Source organism: Amphibalanus amphitrite, unplaced genomic scaffold (assembly GCF_019059575.1).
Source record: "Amphibalanus amphitrite isolate SeventyFive unplaced genomic scaffold, NRLGWU_Aamphi_draft 000868F_arrow, whole genome shotgun sequence".
In the NCBI taxonomy this organism is placed as follows: Eukaryota; Metazoa; Arthropoda; class Thecostraca; order Balanomorpha; family Balanidae; genus Amphibalanus; species Amphibalanus amphitrite.
The window spans coordinates 931-26,505 of record NW_024882362.1 but is presented as its reverse complement, the minus strand read 5'-3'; the positions used below and the strand labels follow the sequence as shown (position 1 = coordinate 26,505).

The window sequence follows — 25,575 nt, the reverse complement described above, 5'->3', positions numbered from 1 at the left end:
TACCTACTGTTCCGCAGTGCGCCACATACATATTGGTATACTGTGCCGCAGTGCACCACATATTGTTATACTCTGTGGTTATACTGTGCCGCAGTGCACCACTGATTGATATACTGTGCCGCAGTGCATCAATGATTGGCATTCCGCATCGCAGTGATTCACTGATGACACAAGTAACTAGGCATGACGGCCAGATCCTTTCCTTTGTTTCGATGCAAGTGCCATGAGACACATCCAATTCGCAGCTTATTATGCAGCCTAACGCTCATAAAAAGCGCAATCGTGCATAACTATAACATCACATGAGAGTCCGATACCAAATAATTGTATTCCAAGTGTGCGTATTCATTACCTATCAAGCTAAGGATAACTGAGGTGGCTCTGTCTCCGGGTGTGCGATCTGCACTCGGGCAGATTATATCGCACTGTTGGCCATCTGGCTGTTGTACCCCGAGGGGCTGGACGGTGCCGCCTACTTTTCCCGCTTGTAGACGCGCGTGGCAGTTATATCGTCCACTGTGCATTTCTGAAAACGACAGAAATACATGGTGGTTAGTTGAACTTTGAAGACAAACAGCTACGTCGAGTCAATTCAAGTTGAAATAATTATCCAACATCACCTTGCGATTTTATAATAGTTACATAATAATGTTTTGAATCCATAACAAGAAATAGACTATGTAATGCAAATAAAACACAAGGTTTTCATTCTTGAACGTTAATGGATAATTAAAATCCTTAAAATATATTATGTTAATATACACCAACAAGGTGTTCAACTAGCCCACCGATTTGTTATTTATAGTCATCTATTCAACACGGCTCCTCTATTCTTTTCTTTAAGAGACATTATTATTGCATCACACACAGCCCCGGGCGGTGAACGCGGGGCGCCACGGGCCGTTCCCGGCTCACCAGAGTCATGGTGTCTCCGTCGAAGGTGCGCCGGAGCACGGTGTCCTTCTGGCCCTTCTCCGTGTCACCCTTCTGGTCGTGCACCAGTGTGCCGTCCTCCCAGGTCATGGTCGACTGGGGAGAGGCCGCAGGGCGGTCAGAGAGGGCAGATGTCCGGTCTGTGCCTCAGCGGCGGAACATCCGAACTCCGCGGCAACAATCCGGGTCAGTTTATAGAGACACTTCCGCACACCTCCGTGAGTGTGTCACAAAATGACCTCAGCTTAGGAAGTAGGTCACAAATGCGAAACTATATATTTTCATACACTCTGCAACCTTTAACATACAGACTTAAAGTGCCAACAATAGGCGGATGGAGGGCGGGGGGGGGGGAAGGCATTTGGGGGCAAATGCCTCCTCGCAGCGCCCTATCAATCGATGAAAAATAGTCGTTTTTCTAGGATAAATAGAACGAAAATTTGATTGCTTTAACTTTTTATGAAAAAACGTTTGCCCTTAACTACACCGAGGTCCACAAGCAACCTGACTCCGAGGAGATTTTGTAATGGCCGGAAAAAAAACTGTTTTGGGTTCCCCCTCTTCCAAGATTCCTTTACTACTCCCCTCCCCAGCGTCTGAGACCGCCTATATACATATGTATGGATCCGTCTTTGAGTGTCAAAGGTATCATTCAGTCGGTGTAACTGAGGGAACGATTAACCTTCCAGACGGTGGAGGGGGGGGGGCATTTTTTTTGCCCCCCTTTAGTTTTTTCGATATATCTCGAGAACCGCTGCGCCGATTGTCACCAAACTTTCAGTACCCTCCAGTGAATAGCTATTGCACATTGTGACCAAAAATTTTCCAAAGGCTATGATAGATTGGCCGCTAAAGACGTCAGAGTGACGTCATTTTTGCCATTTTCGACCCAAAAAAAGGTTTCGCGGGAAGAGCTGTCGCCTGTCAGGCCTACAGCTTTAGAGATACAGAAAAATGTTTCAGACATAAGAAGTGTAGAATTAGAAGGGCTACAAAACTGCTATCTCGGATTTTTGAATGTTTTGGATTTTGACCCCCAAAAATAAAAAATAGATTTTTTGAATATAATAGCCGAAAAATCAAAAAAGTTTTTTTTTTTAATTTCGAAAAGAAACCTGAATATATAAGATATTCCCTATCACGTTCTATCTACACATCAAATTTGGGATCGATCCCTCTTTTTTTGGCCAAGTTATAGCAAAAAAACTTCAAAAATTGATGACGTCAAATTTTCAAACTCAATTTTTAGCAATTCTAGACCTAGTAGCGCAAAACAAAGACCACCATTAGACTCCCCGTGACGAGCTGCATCGAATCAATACCCATTTTATGCAAAAATATCAACTTTGAAATTTGACCTTTTTTACCTGACCTTGACCTGACCTCCACCAGAAAGTGACCTAAACCGTACCTGATGGTCTATAGCCAACTGACCAACACCATTGAGTTGGAAATGAAAAACTGGCCATAAAACATGCATCGCACAACCTTAGTAAAGTTGGGTTCATGTGGTGACTCTTGGTGACCTTTGGTGACCTGACCTGTGACCTGACCTGGTATGACCAGTGACCTCTAATAGCAACATATGTACTAGACAACTGACGCTCTATCGCTGATTTTCGACAAAATGCGTTTTACTCGGTGTTATAGCGCTTTCCCTTAGAAGCCCTGTGAACGGTGAAACATTTTATCTTTGACCTGACCTGTGACGTCATCGGTGACCCCGAGGTCAATGAAATTTGGTTTCCTTCGACAAATTTGACAGGGCTATCGAACGCCGTTTGAATTTTCGGATCCGTCCAGTAGTTTCGGAGATACGGGGAGGACAAAAAATGCCCCTCCCCCACCGCGCGGAAGGTGGCCGGGAGGCCCACCGCCTGCCGGGTTAATTTTTACGTGTGTTGGAGAGACGCCACCATGATTTGCACGGCCGTCTGCGCCGACTCACCGGTGACCCCGGCTGACCCGGACTGACCCGAACTGACCCTGGACTGACCCGGACTGACCTTGACCTTCCTGCCGTCGCCGTCTGCGCCGACTCACCGGTGACCCCGGCTGACCCGGACTGACCCGAACTGACCCTGGACTGACCCGGACTGACCTTGACCTTCCTGCCGTCGCCGTTTGCGCCGACCCACCGGTGACCCGGACTGACCCCGGCTGACCCCGGCTGACTCGGACTGGCCCTGGACTGACCTTGACCTTCCTGCCGTCGGCCGTCTCCTCGTTGAACTGCTCGCCCAGCCGGAAGGTGATGGTGGTGGTCTTGAAGGCAGTGCAGGTAGTCAGTTGGAAGGTGCCGCCCTGCTCCGAGATCTCCACCGTCGGGGAGGCCGTGCTGGCCATCTTCCGCAGCATCACGTTCACGTCTGACACACAGGGCGGGGGGGGGGGGTCAGCTGGGGCAGCCGGGTCAAACCAGGCGGCTTGGCCGCGTAACTGGGTGGTTTTCACCTATGCGGACGCCGGACGGTTTGAGGATAAATGACATTTGAAATGAATCACGGTCAACAACCTTTCTAGTTAGTTTCTGACCTGAGTGCCCTGTATAGGATCCGTAATACGATGCCATGCACGACTACAGTCTACATAGATCGAAGTGGATAAGTCGTTGGGTTTTGTGTGCTTTGTGTGCTTTAGAAGCATTATTATTCTTGTTCGTGCTGAGGGTTTCAATACCACTTATTTACATGCCACACGAATTTCAGGTCTGCAATGACTTGATTGATGACGTGAGGACTGCTTCGCAATGAATGACACGCTGAGTAAAGTAATCGCCTGAAAAGTCAGCGACCTGATGTCGGTGCAAGTGTATACGCAGTCTGTAGCGCGCCCTGTCAGCACACCCATCGGTGCAATGTGATCAATTTGATTGTCTTCGAATGAGTTCGATACATACTTACCGAGCGCCTTCATATATTCGTCGAAGTTTTCGCTCGACTCCATCTTCCACTTTCCGATCATCGTCTCCGTCATGGTGTATGTCTGTCTGTGTGTCCGTCTGTCTGTGTGTCCGTCTGTCTGTGTGTCCGTCCGTCTATCTGTCCGTCCGTCTATCCGTCGGTTTGTACTTTGTAAACGTTTGTCGTATGTCAGTCTCTGTCTGTTGACCCGTAAGGCTGTCCCTCTACTCGTCTGCGTGAGGACCGTTTCTGCCCGTCCACCCGTCTCTCGAACGCCTCCGCCTCCGTCTCGGTCTCCGGAATGTCTCCGCCCCCGACGGCCTGAGTCTCCGCTGTCCCGCCGGCTGCGTCCGATATCCTCCCCCGCCGACGTACAAACACCAATAACAGCGCGCTTAAACCCGACGCCGGCCTAGAGGCGCGGCCAATTGATCCGCCGGAGCTGCCATATGATCCGGATCAATCTGGCAGCCCTGGCCAAACCTTGACCAGTCTGACACGAAGGATGCGAATTGTTCGTGGAAATACGGACCGTGGAGCGTTGCGCCCGTGAGACGTGACATGTGCATACGGGCAGCTTTGTCATTGGGTTCAAAAGACTGCGAACCTGAATCAATGGTGTTCTACCTTTCGTGAAGTAAACGGACCGGAGAACCCCGCTTAGATGTTCCCGGTAGAGTGAAGTTGAGCTAGCGAACATCTTGTCACGATTAGCATCATTCCTCAGCACGAGTAAATGCCTACACCTTCGCTCAGTCAATGAAAAGTCGCGGTTGTCACTAGCTTTATCTCATCCGCCCCCCCCCCCCCCCCCGAGTAATTCGCTTCGAATTCCTCTACCAGTTCGATACCTCCAATGCCATCAATACATCAACCAATACCTTCTCAACGTCCGCATTTCAAATAGTCAAATAGTTTCAAATATTTTAAATGAAATACCGACCGGCTGTCAGTTGTCACCCATTGCGACTGCGGACGGCAGAGGCAGACCCCACCTCTAGCGTCAGGATTGGACCCCGGTCAGAGAGGAATCTGTGTATTAACCGTTATAGATACGTAGTCATCTGCCCTATACCCAACACTCAGAACACACGCAAATTTATCAGCGACGTATATTTCCATAAAAATACATTGAACAACAGATCACAAGTAGCGCGGCGTCCCCTTACCGCTACGAAAGGCTGAAACCAATAACACAGTCCTTCCACTCAAACGATATGGTAACCCCATTCAGAAAATAGGTAGATGTGAGGCAACAGAAGCGGCTCAGATTCGTGCAGCGTTTCAGCCAGGACGGATATCGCAGTCGCAAGTTATCAGACTCGAAAGTCGCAGAGGCACACAGTGCTGCTGCAGTCTACGATTTGTACGTTTGATAAAAACGGAAATGTAACGGCTTGAATGCATCTAGACTTATCTAGACTTATTGACTGGCACAAACATGTTCTGAGAGGGCATTTTGGTGGATGGTGTTTCAAAAACGTAACCCGCGACCGGAGCGCCCACAGCGGCCACAGAGAAAACCCCAAGTCAGCGCTCCAGGCAGTAGTTGCCTCATCTACACGCGAGAGTGCGAGGCCGACCATGCCGCCGGCGGGAGCGATAGGATAGTTCCACGGTATTCTGTGCGGTCACAGACGAACATGAGCGTGCATAACACCCCGAACACAACCAGCATACGATACGACACCGCACGTAAAGGCAAACCGATCACACTCTGGTACATAACAAAACTGCAGCGGCCAGCCGGTCGACCGGGCGGAACAACAAATAACAGCCAAACGCCCCAGCGGTGCCCCGGAACCCGTGAAAGACAACTCGGCCCGGCGGGGGCCCATCACCCCGGGACCGTACGCCCAAAACACACCGGTAATACACCCCACAGTAACACCGCCCATACGGGGGTGACATCACCGCCGCTGGTACCGGCTCGCGGTGAGGCGGGGTGGCAGTCATACCCCACCCACCGCACCGGTCAGTCACAGTGGCACCGCTCGCCGCACAGGTCACCGTCACAGTAACAGCTCGCCGCACAGGTCACAGTCACAGTAACACCATCCACCGCACAGGCCACAGTCAGCTACCACCGCAGGAGCCGCGACGGCGCTCAGAGCGCACCCACAGCCGCGCCGTCTGATCAGGACACCGAGACTTACGGATATATTTATACCTGTCGGTGACTTCCCTTATCGACAAAAGATTTCGGGGGAAAGCTCCCCAGAGCGCGACAAGATTCTGTTAGCTCGAAACGCAGAGATGCGTTAAGAACGTGACACTGATCGCCTATAGCGCATCCTACCATCACTAGCATGCGCACAGGCACACAACTCCCCAGGCCTGTTTTGATACAGTCATGTATGTTACATAGGCACATGATGCCTGTGCAGGGTCACGCTACGCCAGACATTCAGAGCTCCAACATAGCTGTGCGCCCATCATGTGCATCGTGACTTAGAAAAAGACGTGAGGGCTAGCAAAGGCCTCATTAGTAATTTTACGCAGGGTACCCTGTTGTCGCCAACCATGCCTAGTCTGGAAACAGGCGAGAGGTAGCTTTATGGATAATCCAAAATTCGGAAGTACGTCAACTCTCTTCAGCTCCAAGCACAAGCTCGCCACCCCCATGGATCGGCGTCACTCGCCGTCGCCCCTGACCGACAGTGGGGTGACTGTCCGACCTCCTCCGTCCGTCCCGCGCCACCCACACCAGTGTGGCCTGTCCCGGGTCGGCGGTACGGGCGGTACGGGCGCCCCTACTACACCAGTGTGAACAGTCCGGGGTCGGTGGCTGGCGGGACAGGCGGGACAGGCGCCCCTACACCAGTGTGAACAGTCCCGGGTCGGCGGGACAGGCGCCCCTACACCAGTGTGAACAGTCCGGGGTCGGGGGCCGGCGGCTGCTCGTCGCCGCCGTCCGCCGGGCCGGGCTCCGACTCCAGGTCGTTGACGGCCCGCTCGAAGCTGTACTCGTAGTTGGCCGCCTGCTGCGAATGCTTCTCATGCTCCACGAGCGCCTCGTTACCGCCCATCTGCGAGCACGGGATAGTTAGTCAGTGGGCCGCGTGCAGCTGGGAGCGCCTCGTTACCGCCCATCTGCGAGCACGGGACAGTTAACCCGCGCCCTGCTGGGGGGGGGGGTGTTTGAACACCCCCCCTTGTGGTTTTTCGCGAATATCTCAAAAACGGCGGCGCGGAGCGCCGCCGTTTTTGGTACACCTTATCATACATCAATTCTACACATGTTGTGAAAATTTCAGACCAAGGTCATTCAAGGTCAGGTCACCAGGTCACTTGAAGTGACCTCACCTCATAAAAAGTTTCAATGTCTGTCATAGCTACACCGAGTGACCGATCGCTTTAAAACTTTCAGCGATTGCTAAGAGCAATAGCATGTACAAAATGTATATCTCAGAATTTTGATATCGATGACCTAAGGTCAGGTCAATTTTGCGACCTCCCCATTATAAGTCAATGGGAGAAAATTGAAATGCGCCTCTTTTGGATGAAAGACATTATAAACACTCCCAAACACCGAATTACAAGTGGTTTAGACACACTGAACATGAAAATGGTGTCCGTGACCCTTGTTTATGCCCTGAGGTCATCTTAGGTCACGAATGGTATCTAACAGTTTTTCGCAAATAACTTTTGATAGAGGCATGCTAGAGCGATGAAAACGCCTTAGATGTGTTCAGCTCGACGATACGGATCGACTGATATGCAACATGACCCTTTCCGGTCAGGTCATGACCTTGACCTGAGGTCAAATTTTCAAGTTGACCTTTCAAGGTCAAGTTATAGTTCATTCGATGCGTCTTGACGAGAGGAACACGATGCCGGTAAAGGTAAGCTCGTACAGGGCTTGGGTCAAAAGTTATTGCAGAAAAACTGTTTCCGAAAAAATCGGCTATTTTTGCAGTTTTTGCCCCCTGCAGGCAAAACCGTTGACGTTAGGTCAAATCTGAGAGAATTACTCAGAAAGGGCGTTAATAGGGCTATCGAATACGCTTTTCCGCGGCGCTGTAGCTCTATTGGTTCCCGAGTTATGCGTTGGTTTCTTGGAAATTTTCGCCATTCGACCTGGAAATCGGCGAAATTTTGCCTTCAATGACCTCTGGTGACCTGACCTTTGACCTGACCAAAAAATTGACCGAAGTGATTTCGTCATTATTTTTGACGCTCTTTCGAACGCCGCCTTCCGCGTATCGCTACGTGGCCCAGGAGCCGAGTTACAAGGGGGGGTGTTCAAACACCCCCCCCCAGCAGGGCGTGGAAATCCAGGACCCCCAGCCGGGCGCGGGTTAATCAGCTGGGCCGCGTGCAGCTGGGAGCGCCTCGTTACCGCCCATCTGCGAGCACGGGATAGTTAGTCAGTGGGCCGCGTGCAGCTGGGAGCGCCTCGTTACCGCCCATCTGCGCGCACGGGACAGTTAATCAGCTGGGCCGCGTGCAGCTGGGAGCGCCTCGTTACCGCCCATCTGCGCGCACGGGACAGTAAGGGGGTCAGCCGGGCCGCGTGCAGCTGAGAGCGCGGGCCGCCCATCTGAGCTCACAGGACAGGATAGGGAGTGGAGAGGAGCAGTCAGTCGAGTAAGGAGACGATCAACGAACGCCGTGGACGAGCTACCAGTGATACAGCAAACACGTCAGCCACACATAACTATAAATGATTTACAAACGGGAGCGTGGGTCGTAACTTATCAGCAGCATAGTACTTAGACTATTTGCTGTGGTGCCCACATAGCTCTGTCCGGTAAGAGAGGGAAAGGGTGAGCATTGTCACCACTGGCTTAGCGAATACCACCCTCTACGAAGGAGCGATGCGCCAGGTGGTCGTCCCCGGTTCCATACAAAACAAGCCTCCAGGGACAGAGGGCTGTCTGAGCCCAATGTCGGACCCCAGCTGCCAGGGGCAGATATGGTGAGCGCTGTGTCCTCACCATGACGGCGATGAGGGCGTTCTCGAAGGCGGCCATCTCCTCCTCACTGAGAGTGTGGTCCCGGTCCAGGTGGTCCACGTCCGGGAACTTGAGGAAGCGCACCTTTATCTCCGGACCTGGCGGCACGTGGCACGTCCGGTCAGGGTGGTCCGCAGGTCAGGTCAGGGTGGTCCTCAGGCCCGGTCAGGGTAGCACTGGCACTCAGGTCAGGTCAGAGTGGCTCCCAGGTAAGGTCACGGGTGACAGTGATCCCCATGCCAGACCCCCGGCTGGTGGCAGCCAGGGCGTCGGGTGTCCTTTTCACAGGACCCATCCAGACATCGATAATAATCAGGCAAGTAGACTTTCAGCGGAACACTCGACGTGAAGACCCTATAACCACAATCCAGCCATTAAAATGACTCGCTTAAATGTATCAGATACCACTGGCATTATATAGCAATTCGACAGGGACAGCACGTAGCTGAAGCACGTCCTATACCACTACCGAACAGGCCTGTCTCCCGAGCACCGCTCCACGTTGGTCTCTCTCCCTCTCCCCACTCGGCTCACCGTGGGCTCCTCATCCCCATCTTAGTTTATCTCGCCTTTCCCTGTCACCATTGGTTTAGCTGATCAATCCTCTCCCCTTGGTTTATCTCTCATCTCTCCACTCACCGCTCGTCTCCCTCCCCAGCCACTCTATTCGTCAGATCACCTCCCAACTGTTCTCACCGTTGGTATCCAGTCCGACTTTGTGCAGTTTCTGTTTGACGGCCCGCTCTATCTGGACCCGCTGTTCGCGGTCAATCTCACTGATCTGAACCATTTTGTCCAGACCCAGGGAGCGCAGAGTGGAGAACTTTACTCGTTTCTGGCGGCAGAGAGAGGACTGCGGTCACAACCTTCAGTGGCAGACTCACTGCCTCGCCGGGACGAGTGTACAAAGGCAGCCGCACGGGGGCGACACAGTCCAGGCTGTGAAACAGTGAGGCAAGAATAAGTGTTTTCGAGTTAGAAAAAGGCAAAAAATAGCAAGTGAATTTTCTCTGAACATTGCTGCATAAATCATATTGTAATAAGGCATCATCATATTTTTTTTTTTTGCAAGGCGGAATTTAATCCATTATATAAGCGTAGATATTGCACGTATTAATGTCACATACGTATTGAATATTTATACCGTGCACGTGGAGCTCTGTATACCTCTGAATTGCATACTGTGGAGTTCTGTACCTTTTTCGGTGAGTCAGCAGACTCCTCCAGATCATCCTCCTCATCCTCATCCTCTGTATCGTCCTCGTCGGAGTCCTCAGAGGACAGCGGACTGTCCTCCACAGAGGAACTCCCCTTGTCCTCAGACGAGCTCCTTCTGTCCTCGGAGGAGCGCTCAGAGTGCGTCCTCAGCAGCTCCAGTACGTCCAGCGTGGCTGTCAGAGGACCGGGCACTGTCAGTGGGCGCCGCAGCCCCCCCCCCCTTGGACACCGGTGGTCAGTACGGCAACCCCCCCCCCCCCCCACCGGTGTTCAGTACGGCAGCCCCCTCCCCTTCGCGGACACCAATGGTCGGTACGGCAGCCCCCCCCCCCTCCCCTCTCGGACACCGGTTGAGCAAAGTATCCACCATTACACGGCGTCTCTGAAAGCGTCGCCCTTACCCTGCTCCTCGGAGTCGGCGTCTGTCGGCTCAGCACTATCGCCTGTGGGGTCCGCATCCCCTACGGCCGGGTCGGATTGGCCTTCGGTCGGTGACTCGGAGTCCACCGGTGACTCAGAGTCCACCGGGGACTCTGAGTCCTCCGTGGACTCCAGGTCGGCCTGCCAGGTCAGCAGCTCCGCCTGCCACACCTGCCGACAGACAACAGGAGCGGTAAGGACTCCGTCAGCTGTCAGCTGACGATGCTGTGCCGTGGCGGCCGACGCCCCACAGGTTAGGGGTGCAGTCAGGCACTGCTATCCACATCATAACTGACGGAGAGACTACGTCTACCCGTGTCTGCAGAGCGGCGCTCGTTGGCGGGCGGTCCGCTGATGCCTACTCACCTCCGTATCGGCGAAGAAGCGTCGCAGCTGGACAGAGAGCTGGGAGAGGCTGGCCATGGTGGAGATCAGGTGGCCCAGGGTGCCGTCCGTCACCATAGCCGGCTCGCTGCTCATAAACTCCTTCAGCCGGCGGGACTCGTCCGATATACCGACCATCACCTGAGGGACAGTGTCAGACATCAGAATTCAGACCCTCCTCTGATCCCGGTATATTGGGCGGGACTCGTCCGATATACCGACCATCACCTGAGGACAGTGTCAGACATCAGACCCTCCTCTGATCCCGGGCGGGACTCGTCCGATATACCGACCATCACCTGAGGGACAGTGTCAGACATCAGAGCCTCCTCTGATACCGGGCGGAACTCGTCCAATATACCGACCATCACCTGAGGACAGTGCCAGACATCAGACCCTCCTCTGATCCCGGGCGGGACTCGTCCGATATACCGACCATCACCTGAGGGACAGTGTCAGACATCAGACCCTCCTCTGATCCCGGTATATCGGCCGGGACTCGTCCGATATACCGACCATCACCTGAGGACAGTGCCAGACATCAGACCCTCCTCTGATCCCGGTATATCCGCCGGGACTCGTCCGAGATACCGACCATCATCTGAGGACAGTGTCAGACATCAGACCCTCCTCTGATCCCGGGCGGGACTCGTCCGATATACCGACCATCACCTGAGGGACAGTGTCAGACATCAGACCCTCCTCTGATCCCGGTATATCGGCCGGGACTCGTCCGATATACCGACCATCACCTGAGGACAGTGTCAGACATCAGACCCTCCTCTGATCCCGGTATATCGGCCGGGACTCGTCCGATATACCGACCATCACCTGAGGACAGTGCCAGACATCAGACCCTCCTCTGATCCCGGTATATCCGCCGGGACTCGTCCGAGATACCGACCATCATCTGAGGACAGTGTCAGACATCAGACCCTCCTCTGATCCCGGGCGGGACTCGTCCGATATACCGACCATCACCTGAGGGACAGTGTCAGACATCAGACCCTCCTCTGATCCCGGGCGGGACTCGTCCGATATACCGACCATCACCTGAGGACAGTGTCAGACATCAGACCCTCCTCTGATCCCGGGCGGGACTCGTCCGATATACCAACCATCACCTGAGGACATTGTCAGACATCAGACCCTCCTCTGATCCCGGTATATCGGGCGGGACTCGTCCGATATACCGACCATCACCTAAGGACAGTGTCAGACGTCAGACCCTCCTCTGATCCCGGGCGGGACTCGTCCGATATACCGACCATCACCTGAGGACAGTGTCAGACATCAGACCCTCCTCTGATCCCGGGCGGGACTCGTCCGATATACCAACCATCACCTGAGGACAGTGTCAGACATCAGACCCTCCTCTGATCCCGGTATATCGGGCGGGACTCGTCCGATATACCGACCATCACCTGAGGGACAGTGTCAGACATCAGACCCTCCTCTGATCCCGGGCGGGACTCGTCCGATATACCGACCATCACCTGAGGACAGTGTCAGACATCAGACCCTCCTCTGATCCCGGGCGGGACTCGTCCGATATACCAACCATCACCTGAGGACAGTGTCAGACATCAGACCCTCCTCTGATCCCGGTATATCGGGCGGGACTCGTCCGATATACCGACCATCACCTAAGGACAGTGTCAGACGTCAGACCCTCCTCTGATCCCGGGCGGGACTCGTCCGATATACCGACCATCACCTGAGGACAGTGTCAGACGTCAGACCCTCCTCTGATCCCGGGCGGGACTCGTCCGATATACCGACCATCACCTGAGGACAGTGTCAGACATCAGACCCTCCTCTGATCCCGGGCGGGACTCGTCCGATATACCAACCATCACCTGAGGACATTGTCAGACATCAGACCCTCCTCTGATCCCGGTATATCGGGCGGGACTCGTCCGATATACCGACCATCACCTGAGGGACAGTGTCAGACATCAGACCCTCCTCTGATCCCGGGCGGGACTCGTCCGATATACCGACCATCACCTGGCGGACAGTGTCAGACAACAGACCCTCCTCTGATCCCGGTATATCGGGCGGGACTCGTCCGATATACCGACCATCACCTGAGGACAGTGTCAGAAATCAGACCCTCCTCTGATCCCGGGCGGGACTCGTCCGATATACCGACCATCACCTGAGGACAGTGTCAGACATCAGACCCTCCTCTGATCCCGGGCGGGACTCGTCCGATATACCAACCATCACCTGAGGACAGTGTCAGACATCAGACCCTACTCTGATCCCGGTATATCGGGCGGGACTCGTCCGATATACCGACCATCACCTAAGGACAGTGTCAGACGTCAGACCCTCCTCTGATCCCGGGCGGGACTCGTCCGATATACCGACCATCACCTGAGGGACAGTGCCAGACATCAGACCCAACCTCTGGTCCCGGCCGGGACTCGTCCGATATACCGACCATCACCTGAGGGACAGTGTCAGACGTCAGACCCTCCTCTGATCCCGGGCGGGACTCGTCCGATATACCGACCATCACCTGAGGGACAGTGCCAGACATCAGACCCTCCTCTGCCCCCGGGCGGGACTCGTCCGATATACCGACCATCACCTGAGGACAGTGCCAGACATCAGACCCTCCTCTGATCCCGGTATATCGGGCGGGACTCGTCCGATATACCGACCATCACCTGAGGACAGTGTCAGACATCAGACCCTCCTCTGATCCCGGTATATCGGGCGGGACTCGTCCGATATACCGACCATCACCTGAGGGACAGTGTCAGACATCAGACCCTCCTCTAATCCCGGGTGGAGGGCGGGGGAGGGAGGGACTCGTCCGATATACCGAATATCACCTGAGCCGAACAGGGAGGGTCAGCACGACAATGGACGAGCCTTGCTGGCGAGATAGTAGGCAGTGGGGAGGGGGGGGGGGGTTGTATATTTTAAACAAAATGATGATGAACCGATACAAGCCATGCATGCCAATAATTATTCATCGCAGTCCAAGTCGTTTCGACACGACGGTGACAGTTTAAAAGCAATAACAACATGACAATATTTGGCATACGAGGGAAAGATATGGATCGTCTCAAAACGCACACATAAACAGATATGTGGTCATACTTACCCGCGATCGAATTCGTGTGACAAGACATTCGAAGGCAGCTATACCACTGAGAAGACAGTCAGTGTGTCGGTGTAGGCCGGCAGGTCACTATCTGAGCCATCAGAGTCTTTACACCCTCCCCTCCCCTCCCCTCCCCGAGCGTGTCCGCCAGTACCGTACAGTACCTCAGAGAAGACGGCCAGTGTGTCCGTGTAGGCCAGCAGGTCGCTGACAATCTGCGCCGTCAGAGAGTCTTTACACCCTCCCCTCCCCGCCCGTACCGTACCTCAGAGAAGACAGACAGTGTGTCCGTGTAGGCCAGCAGGTCGCTGACAATCTGCGCCGTCAGAGAGTCTTTACACCCTCCCCTCCCCGCCCGTACCGTACCTCAGAGAAGACGGACAGTGTGTCGGTGTAGGCCAGCAGGTCGCTGACTGAGCCGTCAGAGATTCTTTACACCCTCCCCTCCCCTCCCGAGCCGTACCTCAGAGAAGACGGATAGTGTGTCGGTGTAGGCCAGCAGGTCGCTGACAATCTGCGCCGTCAGGTAGTGGCCGCGGTCGGCCAGTTCGAACAGCGCCTGCGGACCACGGACTCGGTCAGTGGTGGCTACGGTAACGCCTAACGGGCCAGGTCATAGGCACCGGCTACAGGGGTGCTCTGGCAACACCGGTATGACTGCAGTGGCAGAGTGGCTCCTCTACAGCACGGACAAATACAGCCGAAAGCCTACCAACAGACGCAATGAATGCCAATTATGACAGAAAAAAATTCACACACCGCAAGAACATTGTTGAGTAGGTGTGTTATAGTCGTACAATCTTAGGAACAAATGTGTCCTATTTGAATGCATTTCACAACTCAAAAGTTGGTCTCTCTGCCGTCGTGGCCCAGGACGCGCGCCCGGTACCCCGCTAAAGGGCTATATCTCATTCTCAACCCAATCTTATCTGCGTGCGCGCCGTGGTAATCGGGTGCGCCGTGGTACCCCGCCCCACTGGGACAGTGCCTCACCCTGATCCCACGCTGGGGCTGCGAGTTGCAACTCACCTTGATCCCCTGCTAAGCTGCGAGCTGTAACTCACCCGGATCCTGTCGGCGTGCGCGGCGTGGTGCTCGCGCGCGGCACCCCTCCCCCTCCCCCTGGGGCTGAGAGCTGTAACTCACCCGGATCCGGTCGGCGTGCGCGGCGTGGTGCTCGCGCGCGGCACCCCCTCCCCCTGGGGCTGCGAGCTGTGTCTCACCCGGATCCGGTCGGCGTGCGCGGCGTGGTGCTCGCGCGCGGCACCCCCTCCCCCTGGGGCTGCGAGCTGTAACTCACCCGGATCCGGTCGGCGTGCGCGGCGTGGTGCTCGCGCGCGGCACCCCTCCCCTCCCCCTGGGGCTGCGAGCTGTAACTCACCCGGATCCGGTCAGCGTGCGCGGCGTGGTGCTCGCGCGCGGCGCGGTGCCGGTCCTGGAGCTCATGCAGACGCTCCAGGCCGTACTCCTTCTCTGCAGCAGAGCGAGCGGACAGAGTCGTCAGTCAGAGGACGGCGCATCACCAGTCACAGAGCGGATACGTGAGGTACTACACGGCAAAAGGATGTCGGAGCTGCAGAATCAGGTGCATTTAAAATGTCTTGCACTTCTAGCATTCATTTTCTCGGATACCAATGGTTGGATTTGCTAATCATCAGCCTGGTAAGATTCGGCTTGTATTTGATAATATTGATGGATAATATCATATTGGTGTGACAATTGACATATGATAAATTAAGCAAAATATGCATGACAGTGTAAGGCATACCAGCCAAAAATAAAAAGCCAATCCAACTGAGGAGATACTGAAGAACGGCTCTTACCTGTGTTAAATTCCGATACTATGTGAACGTAGTTGTGAATGACGTCCTCCAGTACATTGCCAAGCTTATTTGTCTGAGCTGCGATTCCGTCAAACAAGTGCTTCGCTGAAAAGGGAAACAATTGCTGTATTGTGAAGTCGCCAAAACGCCAGCTTAAACAACATAACATCACATAGATTATCAATAGCGCATCAAGGGAAGATGCAAAATGGCAAGATCCGGTGACTATCAAACAGTGTCAGCAACAGATCGTTCTGTGGCCGCTCACCTTTCTCCAGGTAGGACCTGCCCCTGTCGCCGGACCGCTCGCTGCTGCCCGCCGCCGTGCTCTCGGCGCTCTGACGCTGCCGCTCTCTCCTGCCGCTCTCGGCGCTCTGACGCTGCCGCTCTCTCCTGCCGCTCTCGCGCCGCTCCCTGTCGGCGGCGGCGCGCTCGGCGTCGCGGCGCGCCCGCTCCAGTCGCGCCTCGGCCAGTCGCTGGAGCTGCTGGGCACTGAGCGCCGGCCGACAGGTGACCGGCTGCGGCCGGCGGCTGGGCGGCGGCGCCAGCCGACGGTGCGCGCACAGCCGCGCCGTGCGCACCGTCAGCACGTAACGGCACGTCTCGGGCTCATCGACCCGGACCAGCGCGTCCGCGCCGCCCTCCTCGCATACGTACTGACACACAGAAACAGAGACAGATGGGTTAGACTGGGACGGTGTCCCCGCCCTCCTCGCACACGTACTGACACACAGACAGACGGGGGGGGGGGGGTCAGACTGGGACGGTGTCCCCGTCCTCCTCACACACGTACTGACAGACAGACAGAGACAGATGGAAAATGACGATAATAACTCAAGTTTATTGTACAAGACAAGCTTTCGATACATAAAGTATCTTGATCACTGTCAATGAGATGTAGAATATTGGAAAATTCACAAATAACAAAAACCGACGCAAGTCGTTGCATTTCTTTCTTCCTAACATGTGACATTCACCCTATGACACTTTCACTGCTAATTTTGCTGCTATGCTAGACCATGTAATAAACCCGTTTCTTGTGTTGAACGTATTTCTTGACATGATATGAGCCGCTTCGAGACATTTTCGTTTTCGTTTCTTCATATTTCGTTCCAATATTTTGGTATCGTCCCACTTCGGCAGGTGCTGGCATTCTTCTATGTGTAGTACGATCGCATTGGAAGTCCGGTGAAATTTGACATCGCTCTTATGTTCCTGTAATCGCGTTTTTAATCCCCTTCCTGTCTCGCCTACGTAAGTCTTATAACACCCCGAACAAGGTACTTCGTAAACAATGCTCTTCTCGGAGCCTTCGTTTTTCTCTTTTCTTTCTAATATGTTCTTGATTTTCTGTCCTGAGTTCGTAGCAATCCGCACACCTATGCTCTCTAGTTGTTTTGAGATGGCATTCGCTTCTCTTGAATAGGGAATCGTTATCCATCTATCAGGCTTGTCTGTACGCTTCTTCGTTTGTCCTCTCTTCTTTTTCTTGACGATTTCTTCTGCTTTTTTCCTCTGCTGTATCAGAAAACCCTTTGGGTACTTCAATCTTTCAAAGGTCTCGTATATGTGCTGAAGTTCTTCTTGTAAGTAGTCATCATCACAAATCCTAAACGCTCTAAGGAAAAAGCCAATAACTATACCACTTTTCACCCTGTCTGCATGAGCCGAATAAAAATGCACGTAATCTTCCTTATTGGTAGGCTTTCTGAAAACTTTAAATTTGAAGTTGCTGTCTGTCCTCAAGATGGAAGTGTCTAAAAATGGCAGCTGGGCGTTCTGTTCCTTCTCCAATGTAAACTGTATCTTTGGGTTGACAGCATTCAAGAGGTTCAGTTTTTCGTCCAAGTCCATGTCTTGCGGTACCACTACATATACAGTTTACATTGGAGAAGGAACAGAACGCCCAGCTGCCATTTTAGACACTTCCATCTTGAGGACAGACAGCAACTTCAAATTTAAAGTTTTCAGAAAGCCTACCAATAAGGAAGATTACGTGCATTTTTATTCGGCTCATGCAGACAGGGTGAAAAGTGGTATAGTTATTGGCTTTTTCCTTAGAGCGTTTAGGGTTTGTGATGATGACTACTTACAAGAAGAACTTCAGCACATATACGAGACCTTTGAAAGATTGAAGTACCCAAAGGGTTTTCTGATACAGCAGAGGAAAAAAGCAGAAGAAATCGTCAAGAAAAAGAAGAGAGGACAAACGAAGAAGCGTACAGACAAGCCTAATAGATGGATAACGATTCCCTATTCAAGAGAAGCGAATGCCATCTCAAAACAACTAGAGAGCATAGGTGTGCGGATTGCTACGAACTCAGGACAGAAAATCAAGAACATATTAGAAAGAAAAGAGAAAAACGAAGGCTCCGAGAAGAGCATTGTTTACGAAGTACCTTGTTCGGGGTGTTATAAGACTTACGTAGGCGAGACAGGAAGGGGATTAAAAACGCGATTACAGGAACATAAGAGCGATGTCAAATTTCACCGGACTTCCAATGCGATCGTACTGCACATAGAAGAATGCCAGCACCTGCCGAAGTGGGACGATACCAAAATATTGGAACGAAATATGAAGAAACGAAAACGAAAATGTCTCGAAGCGGCTCATATCATGTCAAGAAATACGTTCAACACAAGAAACGGGTTTATTACATGGTCTAGCATAGCAGCAAAATTAGCAGTGAAAGTGTCATAGGGTGAATGTCACATGTTAGGAAGAAAGAAATGCAACGACTTGCGTCGGTTTTTGTTATTTGTGAATTTTCAAATATTCTACATCTCATTGACAGTGATCAAGATACTTTATGTATCGAAAGCTTTGTCTTGTACAATAAACTTGAGTTATTATCGTCATTTTACATCTGTCATGGATTCGTTACAAGAGACAGATGGGTTAGACTGGGACGGTGTCCCCGCCCTCCTCGCACACGTACTGACACACAGACACTGGCAGGGGTGGAGGGTCAGGCTAAGAGAGCAGGGCAGAGAGGAGGAGAGGGGAGAGCAGCTGGATGACCATAGTGCAGTCGACGAAGAGATCGTAATGGCAAGCTCGTTAGAACCTGACGTCATATTTTGAACATATCATTGATGCATTATAGAAATAAGAGCAAACATCACGATACGCTTATCTTGTGCACCCGTGTTGCTTTTATTCATTTTAATCGTATACCTGTATGACGCAACTCCCGAAAAAACAATGTCTGATGGATGGATTTTAGCAAATAAACATACATACATAATTACATACGCTAGCATATTGATAAACTTCACCCCACAACGCATTGCAACGCAACCCGTGAACGTTTCTTCCTGCTCGGGCCGGTGTGCTTTCGCTGGTTGGGTGCTCACTGCCCATCCAGACCTCTGACCCCTATCCACTCTGACCTCCGCCGACCCGTCAGGTCACTGACCTCTGACCGCTCCACTCACCCTGACCTCTGCCGATCTGTCGGGTCACTGACCTCTGACCGCCCCTGACTCACCCTGACCTCTGCCGACCGGGGCCGGCCCGTCAGGTCGCAGTCAGAGCCGTTTGACATACGTCTGGCTGTGGTAGCGGTGCTTGGCGTGGCGCGACCGGCCGTCGTCGCCGCTCCAGTCGTAGTCCGATTCGAACCGTCCCAGCACGCTCACCGGGCCGACTATCTGGCCGCCTGCGGAACGGTGGGAGCGTCAAATCTGACCGCCTGCGGGACTGTGGGAGCATCAGATCTGACCGCCTAAGTTATCGAGCGAGCATCAGATCTGACCTGTAAGACCACGGGACCACCAACTAAACGGATCTTGGCCCCTAGAAACGTCTCAACGGACCGGGGGGGGGTCTTCTGAGGAGTTCGCACACGGTGTGAAGTGCGCTGCGGCGGTCGTTCATCAGCTGCTCGTTAGTCGAGCGACTCACCCTCGAGATGGTACTGCCGGATCTCGGCCATGGGGCAGAGCTCGTAGGTCCACCAGTCGCGGGTACGCTGCAGACACGGCCCGCTTGACATGGGCGCCAACAGGCCTGGGACGCAGACGCCCGGACCGGTCAGAGCGCAGCCGGGCAGGGGACAGGTCAGACGCCGCCGGGACGGGTCAGACACAGAGACAGCCGCAGGGCAGCGTGCGGACTGCCTGATGGAATCAACGGCAAATTACATAACTACGACAGCAGCATGGCAGCGTGCGGACTGTCTGATGTAACTACCGTCAAATGTCATATGGCAGCCGCGGCAGGGCAAGGTGCGCACTCTCTGAACGTTATCACTGTCAAATGGCATACAGCGACAGCCACAAGATGAACTGATGAAACTGAATGAAATCAGTGTTAAATGCCACAAACAGTCACCGCGACAAAGTGCGACTTGGTAAGACTGACTCCCTCTTTCTGGCTGCGGTCAGCTGCGTGTGACCTATGACGCTGGACTCAGTGGCAGAGTAGAGTCACTGAATTAGTCTCCGGGGAAGCCGGGAGTCGTGGGAGACACTGACTAGTCACTGGGGCATTAGGGGAGTCAGTAGTCACTGACTGGGCACGGAGGCCGGGCAGTCGGCGGAGTCAGGGCACTCAGGGCAGTCGGGGTCCGTAGAGTCACTGACTGGGCACAGAGGCCGGGCAGTCGGCGGAGTCAGGGCACTCAGGGCAGTCGGGGAGTCCGTAGAGTCACTGACTGGGCACGGAGGCGAGCTGGCCGGCCTCGGCGTCCTCCCTGTGCGGCTGCAGCAGCGCCTCCGTGTCCGGCAGCTGGCACGAGTACGGCTGGCCGGCCCGGTTGTACATCTGCACGGTGCGCTCCCCCGGCGTCTGTCCGCAGCCAAAGCGCCCGTGTCGGAGGAACGGCAGCACCGCGGTCAGAAGTGCCCAACTGGGGTAACGTGCATTACTGGCCAACATACCGACGTAGGTACTGAAGACTCGGCAGTTCCTAGCAGTTCCCTTTACAATACTTTTAATCATTATCTGGCCCACATGCACAGGTTTTCGAATTATTCGCCAAGTGTTTTAATGATTTAAAGCCTCGCCTTGTGAAGGCTGCTATCGCCTAGCGACTTCTAGCTTCACTGGCGCATGCTGATGCAGATTTATTCGTTGGTGTTGCTCGTTGTTTTATATAGTCCCATGACGAGCATTTGCAGCTTATAGTTTAAAGTGCCTGTCTTCGACCTTACCTCACTGAGGAGCACCGGCTGGTCCGATATGTCCACCACAAAATTCAGCGATTTTATCTCCTCGGCATCAAACACAAAACATTCCGAGCACAGGCTCACTGTACTGAAAATTACCACACTGAGCCAGACTGAGGCCATGCTTCTCTGTCCTCTGAAACAGAATGTTTGTCAGCACTAGTGCACAGATAAAGCAGTCAGGGTGTGTGACTCAGCCCCAGTGTCCCAAAATTATGTTTTGGCTTAGGTGTCAGAGGGAAAATTCCTCTCCAAAAAGGGGGATAAGAGTGGAAAATTCCCCAGTCAGATAAGGCCCAAAAAGAGTGGAAAAGATCAATGGCATGCATTTATATATAATGAGGTAAAATGTAATATGTTAAATGACCAATGCAAATGCTTATTCTCAGTAAAGCTGGGAGTGGATAATTGCTCTTAGATATTTAAGATGAGAGTGCAAAATGATTTTTATTTGGATGTCGTTTCCCACCTAAATCGAAATATTTTGGGACACTGCTCAGCCCAGCCCATCATGGTGGGGGGTAGGGGGACTAGGGGTTTTGATGGCTGACCAGAACTGATTAGTGATTAGGCATCTCAGAAACTAGGGAAGCTAGCAAGACATGGAAAAGGAATTGATATATCTCAATAAGCTCTGAGAGGCTCAGTACTTCGGTCACTTTTCCTTTAAGTTCAATGATGTAGGTCACTGGAATCAGAAAGTTGCAGTGGCCAGCCATGAAGGTATTCTCAAAGTTCAAACACAGCATCCACCACAGTTGGTCCAATTCTACCCTGTACGGTCTCCACTCTCCAGTCACCAGTGACATACACATATCAACATCTTGACATACCAATGCCAGATTCTCCCTTGTGACAGTGAACTGGCAACATCTTCATGAACAGTAGGTACATTAGCATGCTTAACATCAAGCTAATATTCATAAGTTGCAGCATATACGAGGCAGCTGATCAATTCAATAGTCAATGGGCTAAAGTGGTGTGGCCAATCCTCATCCCACACAGAGTCTCCTGCCCCTTTCAGTTGACAAGAACATGAGACACCCAATTCCCTGTGTCTGGCTTCATCTGATTTAGCAGTGTGGGACATATTCCAGCCACAGATCTGCGAGTAAGCAACAGATGCAACTCTTCCCCAGTGGCACAAACTCTTGCCACTCTGTGCTCTACCTTTACACCACCAATCACATCAGGTCATCATGAGTCTTTCCTGTCCAGTAGCCTGCTGAGAGCAGCTATATGATAATTTACTGGGAGAACTTCTAAATACAAACTCTGAATGGCTTACCAAGCCTTCATGGCCTTTTCAAATAAATCTAGCTCAAATATTTTAAATGACAGATTGACCAAGATGTAGACCATGCTAAGCAGAGCTTGTCTTGTTGCATAGACCTTGATCCCTACCATAACTTACCAAACGTCTGAGCGCATAATGCCGGCCTCTGGGTGACAGGGGAATTTAAATGTCAAAATTTTAACAAGCCCATCAAAGCTAGAGTCAAGGCCTATCCCACTCAACTGACTTTTATCTGCCAGTTGCCATGGCTGCTTCCACCAACCTCAGAACATTTCTGTCAATATCTCAAATATTGAGTGCTGGAGTGACTTGAACCCAGGCTTTTACTTCCAGGAATCCAATGCTTTATCAACCATAACTAAGCTACAGGACAGGCCAAACTGAGCTTGAGGTACAGGCCTTTCTCATGAGAACTTTGTAATGATGATGATGATGATGATGTCTTCAGGGTACTGCCTTTGCATCAGCACCCCACCAGAACTCCTGGGTTTTGGGCATGTTTTTGGTTGGTTTAGGACAGGTGGGTTTAGGTCAAGGTTACAGCATTAGTAGAGCAGACGTCACATGAAGGTATTCCAACCGAGGAGAGGCACTGCAGGTTTGTAGGTTGTAGGTTTTTAGGTTGTAGGTTACATTAGGTCAGGTTAGGTTAGGTTTGTTTAGGTTTTCCTAGATAGAAAAGAAGCACCTCCGGCCTCAGGGTATGGCACCTCTCCTTGGTTGGAAAACCTTCGTGTGACGTCTGCTCTACTAATACCAAGATTACTTAGGTAGGTATGGTCTGGGGACAACTGGAAAAGTACTGGGAAAGTACTCCACATATTTATCAATGACTGCATCTGTAACTGGGTGTGATACCTGTTAACATTTAGATAAATACATGCATACAGTCAGGATGCTGTTATACTGTTATACAGTGGGGTACTGTTATAAATCGCCTACCTTCTACGAACCCTGACCCCGGGGCCTGGAATCCTTAGCCAGCAGCCAGTGACATTCGAAATAAGTGATTGTAGAAGCAAGTTTCCGCAACCTAAAATGCTTGAAGCGCTTGGAGACTGATGAATGTTGATGCCAGAGTATATAGATCACCGTTGATGCAGCACGAGAATTGGATTAAAGCAGCTACAAGCGATTAAACTGGAAATTGGAATAAACCAAAACAAAACAGAAGGTACGGTAAGTACAGGGTCAGGTCAGGGTACTCAAACTGCCTTTGAATGCCAACATTTTAAACCATGGGTACATCAGAGTATATAGATCACCGTACCAGAGCATATAGGTACGTATCAAACGTATATTGACGCGTATATTCTCCTTTAACATCTAATGCCCTTTCACGGACAAGACAGCGCGCAACCCAAGCAACCACTAAACTAATGGCAGGGAAGTCTCGAAAATCTTTTTCCCCGCGTTCGATGTAACTCGGACGACGAAGGTTCTACGTCGTTCGGCCAATCACGTTCAAGGTCAGCGGGGCTCGGCTGTGGATATGGAACGTTATTGGCCGGACGGCGTAGAATCTTCGTCGTCCGAGAGACATCGAACGCGGGGCCTAACCCCGATTGAAAAAACTGCGGCATAGATGTCTTTTTTGAAAGATGTTCAGCTGCTGCTTTTTCAGAATGTGCTGCCAATTTTGCCATATATGGAAGACACTTGCTGAAATTATTCAGCCTCTCATTGGTTATCACACACCTCAAGCGAATGTCACCAATGAAAAGCCGAGAACCGGCACCATTCTAACAAAAAAAAGAATAAATGGTCACCAGTCCATCTTTTTGGCCCCGGCATAAGGCACCGGCAGGCAAACATAAGGTATGTACTTACCGTGGATAAAATTGCTGGAAAGTATGTGGGTTTTAGTTACCTTGTATATTTAAATGCACAAATTAGCAAATATCTTTTGGTGTTGTCAGTAGTCACTGTAGGAGCTTGCATTAGTGCTAGAAGCCTGTGATCCAAGCAAGTCAAGTAGGTACCTACCTACCTAGGCACCAACTGAAATTGGCTGATCCCATCCCAATCCAATATCTACCAGTAAAACGCCTTTTGGGCGAAGAACGAGCGAGCGAGATAGTGAGGCCTGCACGTGCGGAAGGGCGATAGGGTACTTCCAAGTTCCAACGGGCTTAAAGCACCCTTCTAACCGGTCGCTAGCGGTGTACCAAATTTGAACGCAATCGGCCCAGCCGTTCCTGAGATCTGGAAGCGGCATTCTGCACGTGCGCACGTGCAAATGGGGTCCAAAATGACTTTTGCACGGCACCCTACTAACCAGTCCCCAACCGTGTACCAAATTTAAGCGCAACGGCCCAGCCGTTCTCGAGATCTGGAAACGCCCCCTGCACGTGCGCACGTGCAGTAGCACCCTAACCGCAACACATGGGAATGCATTGCCTGGTGGGTACCTGCCTGTATGCCAAGTTTCAGCGAAATCACCCCAGTAATTACCGAGTTACTGAGATGGGAACAAATTTGGCACCTCTTATTGTTGTATTTTGCACGTGCAGTGGGGGTCACTCACATAGATGGAGTATCCGACCTTTGGTAGAAGGGGCAGCTACCCTATAAAAATGACCGCAAGACAATCGCTCAAGCCGCTGCTGAGATATGGGCTTCTCAAAATCATTACTTTTGCAAAGCTGCTTGAACACCCTTGACTTTTCACGTGGCACGTGCCACGGCGGTCACTGAGATGTATCAAAAGTAGTCAATTACGGGGTAGAAGGGATGGGGCTACCCAGCAAAAAAGACCGCAGGCCATTCGGTCCAGCGGTTGCTGAGATATAAGCCTCTCAAAAGCGTTACAGGCCGGGCCGGGCCGGGCCGGGCCGGGCCGGGCCGCTCATACTGAGATTTTTCCGTTATATTGAAAAGACTTCGCTTCGCTCGCTGCGCTCGCTCGCTCGTAATAAAATTAATGATTCCAGGACAAATCTTCCCACGAAATTTCTTTGTCATGCATTTCTTCATATCCACATTTCTTCATACCTTACTGTCAAGTCGTGTCTTGAATATCAAGTGTTTCGGAATTCGGCAGACTTCAAGTTCAGCAGGTAGAGCGTTCGTTGTCGTTGATGATGTCGTTGATGATGCGGATGCTGAAGCTGCTTCATTGAGTGTCACCATAGGCGGCGGAACGGAGGGGGGCACCGTGCCCCCTTGAATTCTGCAAGGGGGCACCAATAGCAAGGTGCCCCCCTTAAATTTGATGTTTTAGTACCAGAGGCGGATTCGGGAAAACTCAGAGGGGAGGGTCATGAATGGAAGTGGTGCCCCTACCTAGTACCTATGCCCAAAATTAAAATCGCAACGGATTTCGGCCACTTAGGGCCTGTTCCAG

General features: G+C 52.2%; 2 protein-coding genes across 3 annotated transcripts; both read right to left on the bottom strand.

Annotated features, from left to right (window-relative positions):
• Positions 1–309: 309 nt before the first annotated feature.
• Positions 310–4,218, bottom strand: LOC122367412 (sodium/calcium exchanger regulatory protein 1-like). Its single transcript, XM_043340455.1, has 4 exons — positions 3,837–4,218; positions 3,130–3,302; positions 916–1,029; positions 310–526 (listed from the first exon to the last, which is right to left on the bottom strand). Exons 1-4 carry the CDS (start codon positions 3,907–3,909, stop codon positions 473–475), a joined length of 414 nt encoding a protein of 137 aa, XP_043196390.1. The 5' UTR covers positions 3,910–4,218; the 3' UTR covers positions 310–472.
• Positions 4,219–4,934: 716 nt separating this feature from the next.
• Positions 4,935–23,602, bottom strand: LOC122367413 (DEAD-box ATP-dependent RNA helicase 42-like). Of its 2 annotated transcripts, none has more exons than XM_043340456.1 (15): positions 23,500–23,602; positions 20,918–21,068; positions 20,420–20,552; positions 19,668–19,772; positions 19,252–19,422; positions 16,029–16,416; positions 15,761–15,865; positions 15,319–15,410; positions 14,401–14,496; positions 10,799–10,957; positions 10,414–10,603; positions 9,992–10,185; positions 9,491–9,629; positions 8,777–8,892; positions 4,935–6,865 (listed from the first exon to the last, which is right to left on the bottom strand). In XM_043340456.1, exons 5-15 carry the CDS (start codon positions 19,306–19,308, stop codon positions 6,695–6,697), a joined length of 1,707 nt encoding a protein of 568 aa, XP_043196391.1. In that variant the 5' UTR covers positions 19,309–19,422; positions 19,668–19,772; positions 20,420–20,552; positions 20,918–21,068; positions 23,500–23,602; the 3' UTR covers positions 4,935–6,694. The 2 variants fall into 2 exon arrangements, with proteins under 2 accessions (XP_043196391.1, XP_043196392.1); XM_043340457.1 differs by having other exon boundaries at positions 23,575–23,602.
• Between the last annotated feature and the right edge of the window lie 1,973 nt (positions 23,603–25,575).